At 46.2% G+C, this 12,613-nt stretch overlaps 1 protein-coding gene across 1 annotated transcript in view; it reads left to right on the forward strand.

Annotated features, from left to right (window-relative positions):
* Positions 1-348: 348 nt before the first annotated feature.
* Positions 349-12,613, forward strand: part of LOC115081137 (extracellular calcium-sensing receptor-like) — a 52,137-nt gene continuing 39,872 nt past the window's right edge. The window contains exons 1-2 of the mRNA XM_029585645.1: positions 349-432; positions 2,419-3,258. Of these exons, the coding sequence (XP_029441505.1) occupies positions 349-432; positions 2,419-3,258 (924 nt within the window). The remainder of the gene's footprint in view (positions 433-2,418; positions 3,259-12,613) is intronic.

Below are 12,613 nucleotides of genomic sequence, written 5' to 3' on the forward strand. Positions count from 1 at the left end.
AATGGCCTTACTGGGGTCCTGAGAGGGAAAACTCTTCATTTGGACCGTACTCAAGTGACATGAGAAAGTAACTGTTTTGTGCTTTTGGATTATCTCATAAACTATGGAATCTGCTTTTGTTGCGCTCGGGGGTGGACCCTTGTCCTGAGGCAGTAGAGAACTTCCTTCTGGTTGCGACCAGAAAGCAACTACCCCCAGGGGGTGGAGCACTGGAGGAGACAGAGGCTAGGTAGAGCTTCACCACTGGAAGCTCGAGGTCCCCCCGAGAGGAGCCCATAGGGACCCGGGCCACTTGGACTTAGGTGGGCCTCACAGGGTCTCCTGGGAAGGTAAGAGTCTGGCGTGCCCATGGGCAGAAGAGGAGCATGGTCAGGTTCAAAGCAGGAGGTCCGATGTAACAAGGAGAACCAGAAGAGCGTGGGTGATGACAAGGTGAGGAATAGAGCCAGAATCCTGAGATATGGTCAGGCAGGCAGAGGTCAAGTCCAAGAGTCAGTCTGAGGAGTGGTCAGTGAGCAGAGGTCAGGTACTGGAGGTCAGACAAGGTCACAGGTAGGCCGAGGTCAGAAGGCAGGCAGCAGACAGGCAGGTCAATGAACAGACTGGAGTCAGAGGCAGGCAGCAGGCAGGTGAGTCGAGGGATGGACTGGAGTCAGGAGGCAGGAGAGTTGAGGAACGGCCTGGAGTCAGGAGGCAGGCAGCAGACAGGCAGGCAGGTCGAGGAACAAACTGGAGTCAGAAGGCAGACAGCAGACAGGCAGGCAGGTCAAGGAACAAGCCGAGGTCAGTACCAGTAAGACAGTCCGGGGTACTATCTGGGTAGATGAACAGCCAAACAGGAACAGGAGGACGCTGGAGTACTAAGAAGCAGGAACAAGGCAGGAACAGAACTGGAACAGAAGGATCCTGGAACAAGACTTGGAACAAGACAGGAGCAAGCAACAAATGCAGTGACAATCTAGCACAAATGCCGACCCGATTGCCAAGACAAGGAAGTTCAAGCAATTACTTCCTTATAACGGGGAATCAATCAGGGCTTGCTGTGGAGCTATGACCCGACCTTGGCCCTACAAGAGGCCGGGCGGTATGCAGCCACGCACGTAGGGGCGTGGCCGACACAGCCGAGGACGCCGAGCTCCGGTGTGAGGCCTGGTACGTAGTGGAAGGCCCGGTGACTGCCACCGCGGGACGCCGGGGCCTGGAAGCGCTAGCAGCAGCTGCTAGGGAGGCCAACCCAGGACCTGCCGTGGAACCACGAAGGTGAGTAGGCCCGTGTGCAGGCCGGGCGCAGATGGGATGCGTAACAGCTTTGCCTCCATCTAGGATATTTTAACTTTTTGCAATAAATTCTTTTTTCTTTGGAAAGCCAAATTGTGTGGACTACATTTGTTAAATTCCTTAGGACCCACAGGTAATTGTTCATTTTGTGTACTTATTTGTATCCCTGTTAATTAAAACCCAATAAACATATTTGGAAAAAGAAGATGTAAAAATTTCAGAAACTTTGTTGTACATTCTTTACTTCCTCCGGCAAAACAATTGCAATCATTTTCCCCCTGTTCACAGATATTGTGGTAACTCAGTTTTTGTTCTTAGGACATAAATGGCATAAAATGGACCCATCCTGGTTCAGGTAAAGTTATTAAGCTTCTCAATGCTAGAAACTGAATGTTATCGTATATTATGTACGTCTTACAATGTATGTGTAGAAACATATGTTGGACACACAAAACACAACATCAAGACCCAACTTACTGAACCCTAAAGCTGTATCAATAACAATAAGGTCCAAACTCATATAGTAGCTCACTGCTTAGAGCACAACTATCAGTTCAAGGACCTAAGGAGGGAATTCTTGAACAGATTATTGAGACACCAAGAGGAGGTAATCACTCTCAACATCTAAATAAAAGAGAACAATTTTGAATTTACCACTAAATTTGTAAGTTGAAAGGTATTCACTGATTTAAAATGTCCTTTTCGCATCTGGTCAATATGTAGATAAGCAATCACCTGACAAAGCCTCTCTTGTCTTCTGTTTCACATTTTGACACCAAAAACAAGCCATGGTGAGAGAGGGAAATGTCTATGAATACATTTCTTTGACTCACATTGTTCTGTTTCTTTAAATATTATTTAAAAGAAATTGGTAGAAATATGCTACATATGGACATCTGCCTGTTCATTTATTTTGATGAGTTTTACATGCTATTACTTATTGTAATGAAAAAGAATGAATGGGTGGAGTTGAAGAGGCTGCTCATCTTCGATCTAAAGGGTACAGTTAGGCAGAAAAAAGTTGTCTGTGTCTTTAGATACCCTTTAAAAAAAAAGAAAAAATAATATATGTTATCACTCTCATAAATGCTGATCAAGGGTAAGAAAAACTAATTAATGCTCTTGGTGGAATTCCTCTAGATCAGCTATGCCTCAACTGTAGCCACTCTTAGTGATAAAAATCGATTTCCATCTTTCCTCCGCACTACTCCAAGTGATGAGTTACAGTCTCTGGGCATTGCCCGGTTGATCACCTTTTTCAGTTGGACATGGGTTGGAATCCTTGCTGAGGACAGTGAATATGGACAGATTGGGAGTCAGATGCTAAAAGAAGAGCTGGTCAAGTCTGGAGTGTGCATAGCCTTCTACGAAATCATCCCCTTGTTTTACTCTCAAGAGAAGACACGGCGCATTGTGGAGGTGGTGAAGAAGATGACAGCCAGGGTCATAGTGATCTTTTCCACTGGTAACAATCTCTATCCAGTGATGCTGGCAATTGCAAAGAATAACATATCTGGGAAAATCTGGATTGCTACGGATGGCTGGGCATTCAATCCAAAATTTAATGAAAAGGATTTCTTAAAAACTCTGAAAGGAACCATTGCATTCTTCGTTCCTACGGGTAACATTCCAAGCTTCAAAGAGTACCTCTATGACCTTCATCCTCTCAGAACTGCAGAAGACATCTTTGTTGGGCTATTTTGGGAAGAAGTCTTTGGCTGCAGATGGGCAGACCCCAACATGGACCAGGTCACTCTTGAAGAACTAAGCAGAAAAGTGAAACTCTGCACAGGGAAGGAAGACTTGAGGACCCTTACTATTCGTTTCTTTGACACAACAAACCTAAGATCTGTTTATAATGCTTATAATGCTGTGTACATGGTGGCCCATGCCCTCCATGCCATGTATACCTGTGAACCTGGAAAAGGACCTTTCTTCAATGGGACATGTGGGGACATTAAACACTTTGAGCCTTGGCAGGTATGTACCAATGTTTGAGATATGTGACTTTCAATAAGCATGTAAGTTCACTACATTACAATGGCAAATAGTAGACTTTTCAGCCTATAGAAACTTCAATGGTCTTAAAACACCAGCTACTTGCATACATTTTTTTTAATATCGGCTTCCTATGTGGCTAAAAGTTTGTATGGCTACTTAAGTGATATTAACAATTATGATTATTAATATTTGATGTCTTTATATACTGCCATTTCAAACTGGTGCTCCCTGCAGTTTACAGCATGCATAAAATGATTGAGTGTGCTTTGTGCAATTTACAACAAACATAAAGTGCTATAAAAATATATTTAACTACCCCACTCCCCCATACTGCCAAGCCCTATGTTGCACTCGGGGGTGGACCTTTGTCCTGGGACAGTGAAGGAACGTCTCCTGAAAGGGAACAGGAGGTAACTGCCCCCAGGGGGCAGAGCACTGGAGGAGACAGAGGCTATGAAGAACTTCACCACTGGAAGTCTGAGGTCCCCCTGGGAGGACCCCGTAGGGATCCGGGCCGCTTGGACTTAGGTGGGCCTTGCAGGGTCTCCTGAGAGAATGAAAGTCTGGCATGCCCACGGACACAGGGGGAGTGCAATTGGATTTGAAGTTGGAACAAGGAGAACCAGGACAGAGTTGGTGATGACAAGGCGAGGAACAGAGCCAGAATCTGGAGACGTGGTCAATCAGGCACAGGTCAGAATCCAAGGGTCAGTCCGAGAAGTGGTCAACAAAGCAGGGGTCAGGTACCAGAGGTCAGATGAGGTCAAAGGCAGGCTGAGGTCTTGAGGCAGGTGGCAGGTAGGCAGGCAGGTCAGGAGCAAGCTGAGGTCAGTACCAGTAAGACAGTCTGAGGGTACTACCTGGGTAGACAGACAGACAAACACAGGAACAAGCAGGTCTTAGGAACTAGGATGCAGGAACAAGTCAGGAACAGAACTGGAACAGAAGGATCCTGGAACGAGGCTAGGAACAGGCAAGAGCAGGAACAAACGCAGAGGCAATCTTAGAACAAACCGACCCGATTGCCAAGGCAAGGAAGCATAGACAGGAACTTCCTTATATCGCGGGATCAATCAGGGTGCTCCACGGAGCTAAGACCCGCCATTGACCCTACATGATTGGGGGCGGTCCGTGCGCGCGTGTATGGATGTGGCTAACATGGCAGAGGACACCGAGCCTCAGCATGACATGCAGAGGAAGGCCCGGCGACCGCCTCTGTGGGACACCAGAGCCTGGCAGGGCTGGCAACTACCACGAGGGAGGTCGTCCCAGGACCCACTGTGGAACCATGAAGGTGAGCAGGCCCGTGCTCAGGACGGCCGCGGGCAGGGCGCGTAACACCCTAGACAAATCATTTCAAACTTTAGAGAAATGCATGGATTTGTGCTGTGGGAAGCAGGATTACCTGCAGGTTCTAAGGAATTTAAAAAATGTAGTCCACATAACTTGGCAATCCAAAGAAGAAATTATTTATTGCAAAAAGATAACATATCCTAGATGCAGGCAAAGCAGATTCCATAGTTTGAGATAATCAAAAGCACAAAACAGTTACTCAGTTTCTCAGTACAGGTTGAAGAGTTTTCCCTCTCAGGTCCCCAGTAAGTCTTTTTCTTTCTTTTAGGCCCCACTGAAGAACAGAAAACCTTTCCTCCTTCATCACATAACTCACTGAGATGGGGTTACACTCACTGAGATGGGGTTACACTCCTTCCAGTAGGTCTTTACTCTTTAGCTCATACCAAAAGCTCATCTACTCTCTCCAACAGATCAAATATCTCTCATGCCCTATTCCTGAACTCCTCAAGACCATATTCAGGTTCTAATATTTCCAAAATCCTTTTAATATCTCCCCCCTTTGACTCATGGAGCTATCTTATATACTACTTCTAAAACCTTTGGTGGAAGGATCCACCTTTCACTCACTATCACTGACGGAAGAACTCCAGTGATAAAACATAGCACAACCTGTGTTACATAGGCAGCATATACATTTTTTTAAATATATAAATAAACTAGCGGAATACCCATGCTTCGCTACGGTGGAGAAGTTGATAGAAACGTGTGAGTTTATTTCACACAAGTTGAAAAGTAATTGTTTTGAGTGAGTGAGGGCTTTGGAGTTTATATATTTAAAATGAACATGTTATTATTATAGAGTGAGGTTAGTGGTAATTAAAAAATGTGAAATGAATATGGGGAATGAATGTACTGTGAGTTGCCTGTCATGACATAATGATTTCTTTGTATACAACGTTTGCGACCCTCTGGCTGCAGTATGATGAGGCTATCAGCTGAGCTGACTCTAGAGCAGGCATTGTACAGCTGGCCATGTGAGAAGCAGTGGTGCCTCAAGTCAACACCAACGACCTTGAGAGTCTGGCCCTGAGATTTGTTAATAGTCATCGCGAAGCAGACGCTGACCGGGAGCTGCAGGCATTTAAATTGAAAGGGTACGTCTGATGGTATAAGGGGGATGCGAGGGATGAAAACTGTTTCCCCTCGTCCACAACCTGTGAAAATGATTGCTTCAATGACATTTATGTGGAGAGACATGACTTGAAGTCTGGTGCCATTGCAAAGTTTTGGTGGCTGTAGATTTCTTAGTAACATAATTGGTGTTCTGACCTTCAAAATGAGATTGTGCTGAGGAATGCCTGGAGGGTTGAGACTGTTCAGGAACTCAACAGGGTAATGTACCGCATCGTCGACTTCGATGACCAAGTCCACAGACTTATAAGTTTTTGCTTCTGAGGTGAACGCCTGCAGGAGTGTGTAATTGATGGAGTTTGTCGTGTCATTTGTAGAAGTTAAAATTGCCCTCTCTCTAAACCACGATGTGTCCTTCATGTGGATGTTTTGAAGATCCGGGTATACCTTTTGTGTAAGACAATGGCCACTGGCCAAGTCCTCGCCACTGAATCGGAGACTTTTCACAGATGCTTCTTCATCCCCGAAAGCATGATAGAGATGAGCATTTCGAAAGACCTGAAAGCGGTTTTGGAACAATTCAGCTGCTGCCATCAACTCACATGTGGAACCATAGGTGCAGGCCCTCAACATGTCACCTGTGTAGTGAATTTGGGAAGTGTAATTGTTCCCCATATCATCATCAGTCCACACTTAGAACCTGTCCCATTTCAGACAGACATAGTAGACTATTGCTATCCTGATATCAACGGTGGAATGTGCGTTGTCATGCAGTAAATAGGACAACAAATGGAAAAGACACAAACCATCATGAGGCATAGGAACAACAGTGTAGGGGCAACTTGTGTGGCCAGTGGTGACAACCTTACAAGACATGTCGGTCTTGGTAATGATGAAGGTGAGTGAAAGGAATGAACGTATGTAGAAAGCAAGGAAGTACGTAGAAAGTAACCAAGAAATGCAGAATCGTAAGGAAGAAGTGTTAATAACTGTTTGGTGGTCCTTAAAAGTACCGATTGAAGCAAAGCAAAAGAAATGAACCAAGGAATAAATCAAGAGATGTGATACTGTGAGGCTCCGGAGAGCACGATGTAGACAGTCCAACCATACTGGAAGGACAGTTGAGAGAGCGAGTGTGTGGCTGGGTATGATACCCCTGTGCATGGGCAATGGGGAGAGAGAGGGACACCCCTGCGCATCGGCATGTGTGACGCGTACCAACCAATGCGGCAAGGCGGGGTGTGCTAGTGTGGTGCACGTGGAAGGGGTGCTGCCGCATGCGTGGTTGCAACGTAGGGAAGTGGAAGGTGGCCCTTGACCTTTTGGTGAACGCAAATGCCTGTTTAGATTGAATGATGCAACGTGGGAAAGTGAAAACCGGATCCAAGTTGCAGTGCTGTAGGGACTCGGGAAGTGGGAGAATTAGTAATGAGTGAGTGAGTAAGTGAGGGCTTTGGAGTTTATATATATAGATGTAACGTATATAAGAACATAAGAAATTGCCATGCTGGGTCAGACCAAGGGTCTATCAAGCCCAGCATCCTGTTTCCAACAGAGGCCAAACCAGGCCACAAGAACCTGGCAATTACCCAAACACTAAGAAGATCCCATGCTACTGATGCAATTAATAGCAGTGGCTATTCCCTAAGTAAACTTGATTAATAGCCGTTAATGGACTTCTCCTCCAAGAACGTATCCAAACCTTTTTTGAACCCAGCTACAGTAACTGCACTAAACACATCCTCTGGCAACAAATTCCAGAGCTTTATTGTGCGTTGAGTGAAAAATAATTTTCTCTGATTAGTCTTAAATGTGCTACTTGCTAACTTCATGGAATGCCCCCTTCAGATGGATACTTCTTCCAATTTTTGAAGGATGTTTTTTTGGGCTAAAATAGCCTCTTTCACCTCACCTTTTAACCATGATGGTAATCGTTTTGCCTTCTTTCCACCTTTCTTAATGTGTGGAATACATATGGACTGCGCCTCTAGGATTGTATTTTTAAACAATGTCCAAGCCTGTTGAACACTTTTAACCTTTGCAGCTGCACCTTTCAGTTTTTTTCTAACTATTTTCCTCATTTTATCAAAGTTTCCCTTTTGAAAATTTAGTGTTAGAGCTGTAGATTTACATATTGTCCCCCTTCCAGTTATTAGTTTAAATTTGATCATGTTATGATCACTGTTGCCAAGTGGCCCCACCACCATTACCTCTCTCACCAAATCCTGCATTCCACTAAGAATTAAATCTAAAATAGCTCCCTCTCTTGTTGGTTCCTGAACCAATTGCTCCATGAAGCAATCATTTATTACATCCAGGAACTTTATGTCTCTAGCAAGTCCTGATGTTACATTTACCCAGTCAATACTGGGGTAATTGAAATCTCACATTATTATTGCACTGCCAAATTGGTTAGCTTCCCTGATTTCTCTTAGCATTTCATCATCTGACCATTTTGTCCAAGAGGACGGTAGTATACTCCTATCACTATACTCTTACCCAACACACATGGGATTTCTACCCATATAGATTCTACTGAGCATTTAGTCTCTTGTATGATCTTTATCCTGTTGGACTCTATACCTTCCTGAACATAAAGTGCCACACCCCCACCAAGTTGATCCTCCCTATCATTGAGATATAATTTGTATCCTAATATAGCAGAGGATACTTGTCTTTACGAGTATGATGTACTATTGCATGATTGGCACATAATATCCTGCATTACGGAATGCTATTCATATCCCATTCTGACTGGGTATCTGAGTACTCAACATTGGAGTGCTATTCATATCCCATTCTATCCCATTTTCTTGGTGACCCCAACATGACCCTGGTGGGGTGTTGCGTTCGATGGCAGTATGGAACTATATCCCATTCTATCCCATTCCGACTGGGCATGCGAGTACTCAACATTTATTTTGATGACCCTGACGTGACCCTGGTGGGGTGTTGCATTTGATGGAGGTATGGAACGAACCATTGAATGTAGGAAAGTAAGAAGTGGTTAGTTTTTCCAAGGACATGATAGGGAATGACGGAGCCAAGTTTCAGCCTTGTCGGTATTTGGGAAGTGGGAGAGTTAGTGATCAGTAAGTCAGTGAGTGAGTCAGTGAAGGCTTTGGCATTTATAGATATAGAAAATGTCAAACCTGACAGTAACATAGTATCATCATAAGGATGGCAGAAAAGGACCAGATAGCCCTTATCTCTGTGCAGATATTACCATAAGGATATGTGAAGTGATCAAATTTGCAGATGACAAAATTATTCAGAATATTTAAATCACAAGTGGATTGTGATAAATTGCAGGGAAACCTTACAAGACTGGAAGATTGGTTGTCATATGAAGATGTAATAAAATGTGGACAAGTGCAAGGTGATGCATATAGGGAAAAATAACCCATGCTGTAGCTACACAGTGTTAGGTTCCATTTTAGGAGTCGAGTTACCAGCAGGAAAAAGATCTGGGTATCATAGTTGATATTATATTGTAATGGCTGGCTCAGTGTGCTGTTGTGGTCAAAAAAGGAAACAAAATCTTAGGAATTATTAGGAAGGGAATGTCATAATGCCTCTGTATTGCTCCATGGTGAGACCGTACCTTGAATATTGTGTGAAATTCTGGTCACCGCATCTCAAAAAGGATATAGCAGCACTGGAGAAAGTTCAGAGAAGGGCGACCAAAATGATTAGGGACATGGAACAGCTGCCCTATCAGGAAAGGCTAAAGGAGTTAGGGCTGTTCAGTTTGGAGAAGAGACGACTGAGTGGGAATATGATAGAAGTCTACAAAATCATGAAAGGACTTGAACAAGTTAATGTAAATTAGGGATGTGAATCGTTTTAGGACGATTAAAATTATCGTCCGATAATTTTAATATCGTCTTAAACCGTTATGGAACACAATACAATAGAGATTCTAACGATTTATCGTTATAAATCGTTAGAATCGTGAGCCGGCACACTAAAACCCGCTAAAACCCACCCCCGACCCTTTAAATTAAATCCCCCACCCTCCCGAACCCCCCCCAAATAACTTAAACATTTCCTTGCCAAATCCTACCTCCTTCAATCCCCCACCCAAATGACTTAAATTACCTGGGGGTCCGGAACGGCAGCGGTCCGGAACGGGCTCCTGCTACTGAATCTTGTTGTCTTCGGCCGGCGCCATTTTCCAAAATGGCGCCAAAAAATGGCGGCGGCCATAGACCAACAGGATTTGACAGCAGGAGGTCCTTCCGGACCCCCGCTGGACTTTTGGCAAGTCTTGTGGGGATCAGGAGGCCCCCCCCAAGCTGGCCAAAAGTTCCTGGAGGTCCAGCGGGGGTCAGGGAGCGATTTCCCGCCGCGAATCGTTTTCCGTACGGAAAATGGCGCCGGCAGGAGATCGACTGCAGGAGGTCGTTCAGCGAGGGTTCCGGCGCCTCGCTGAACGACCTCCTGCAGTCGATCTCCTGCCGGCGCCATTTTCCGTACGGAAAACGATTCGCGGCGGGAAATCACTCCCTGACCCCCGCTGGACCTCCAGGAACTTTTGGCCAGCTTGGGGGGGGCCTCCTGACCCCCACAAGACTTGCCAAAAGTCCAGCGGGGGTCCGGAAGGACCTCCTGCCGTCGAATCCTGTTGGTCTATGGCCGCCGCCATTTTTTCGGCGCCATTTTGGAAAATGGCGCCGGCCGAAGACAACAAGATTCAGTAGCAGGAGCCCGTTCCGGACCGCTGCCGTTCCGGACCGCCGCTGGACCACCAGGTAATTTAAGTCATTTGGGGGGGGGGGGTTCGGGAGGGTGGGGGATTTAATTTAAAGGGTCGGGGGTGGGTTTTAGCGGGTTTTAACGATTTTAACGATATATCACGATATTTTACCCCCCCAAACGGCAACAATACGATTCCCTCCCCCTCCCAGCCGAAATCGATCGTTAAGACGATCGAGGACACGATTCACATCTCTAATGTAAATCGGTTATTTACTCTCTCAGATAATAAAAGTACCAGAGGGCACTCCATGAAGTTAGCAAGTAGCTCATTTAAAACAAATCAATACATTTTTGTTCACTCAGCGCATAGTTAAGCTCTGGAATTCATTGCCAGAGGATGTGGTTACAGCAGTTAGTGTAACTGGGTTTAAAAAAGGTTTGGATACATTCCTAAACTGCTATTATGGTAATTAATAAGCAAATGTAGCTTGTGACTTATCTAATGTTTAGGTACTTGTCAGGTACTTGTGACTTGGATTGGCCACTGTTGGAAACAGGATACAGGGCTTGATGGACCCTTGGTCTGACTCAGTATGGCAGATCTGATGTTCTTATGTTATATTCAGGATACCCACCATGTTTTTCTAAAGGGTAGAAACTGTCAGTGTAGTTATTTCCAAGCCTTATGATAAGGGTAGTAATATTTACAATCAAAACCAAGCAACTGTCAACCCCTTAAATTACTGCTAGCAACATATTTACTGGGTGAGGAGCCTTTTTGATAATTCTGATAATGCTCCTTGATGTTCTTTGCTTTGGGACACCTATAGATTGAGACAGATTGAGTAACCAGGTGTACGGCAAGGATCAAATAAATATGGTGGCTCAATTATTAGGTGGGCAATAAGCAGTAAATATCAACACAAGAATAGATGAGAGGTAAGTGCATATAGCAGGTGTTCTGTCCATACCTGCAGACTCTCCTGATTTGGTGAGGAAACTACCGAATTCAAAAGAAATTGCCAGATCCCTGGGCAATAATCCGCTGCAGCGGAAGCAGGTCCTAGAATTGAAAGTTGCCTGCGTCATACGGGGAGTGGAGGAGGAGGAGTTTGAACTGAGGCCCATGTGGCTAAAAGAAGAAGAAACATCAGCCACCGCATGGGGAAAGATGACACAAAATCCATGGGGTGGAAGATGCAACTGGGGAGAGAATGGCTGAGCATGTGCATGGAAAAAAAGAGCGTGAATGTCTGCGTGTGGAAGCAGAGCAGTAGAAAGCATGTATGAGAGGTCGTGAGAGTGAGCGTGTGTGTGTGTGTAAGAATGAGCATGTTACGGGACCGGGCCATGCCCCGGTCCCTCCACTCACCTCGGGGCCGGCCCGGCCCGTGCGACGCTCTCTGCAGCCCCCTGGGCCTGTCCTGCTGCCTGCCGCGGCGTCTCCACCGCGAGGGAGACGCCGCCGACTCCCGTCACTGGCCCCGCCCCCCAGGCACGCGCGCATGCGGGGACTCCTCTCTTAAAGGGGCCAGCGTGGGAGAACCAAGGACTGCTGGCGGATGATGTCAGACGCTGCAGGGTATATCACCCTGCAGCTCAGAGAAGATCTTCGCCTTGCAACAAGGTTCCTGGTCTCCTGTCTGTTGTTGCTGCGTTCCTGGATTGCCCTTCGTTCCGACCCGGCTTGTCTCCTGACTCCTCTCCGCTTCATCCTTGGTTCTGGCTCTTCATCCCGCTTCTGCTCTGCCTTCCTTGCTGGATTGATTCTTCTGGACTCCGACCCCTGGACTGGCTTAGGACCGCTCTCTGGACACCGACCCCTGGACTGGCTGCGGACCGCTCTTTGGACTCAGACTCCTGGACCAGCTTTTGGATTTTCTTCAACTTCTCTACAGAAACTACCTACGACCTGCTGGAGGTGCAAGCCGTCTGGAACCAACGACCTGCAGGAGGTGCCTGCATCCAGACCAACATTCAGGGAGTCGCCTAAGTCCCAGCGTCCGTGTCCCTACGGGCTCCTACTGGGGGGACTCCGGCTTCCAGGGTGAATCTCCAAAAGTCCCAGCAGCTGGACTCCTAAGGGCTCCTCCCGGGGGAGTGCCGGTCTCCAGGTTGAAGATTCTTCAATCACCAGGCTCCAACGTCATCCATCCTCCCACGGGGTACCGAGTCCTTGGTCGCATAGGACGCCACCGCAGTCCAG

The sequence above is a fragment of the Rhinatrema bivittatum genome, chromosome 19 (genome assembly GCF_901001135.1).
Source record: "Rhinatrema bivittatum chromosome 19, aRhiBiv1.1, whole genome shotgun sequence".
NCBI lineage: Eukaryota > Metazoa > Chordata > Amphibia > Gymnophiona > Rhinatrematidae > Rhinatrema > Rhinatrema bivittatum.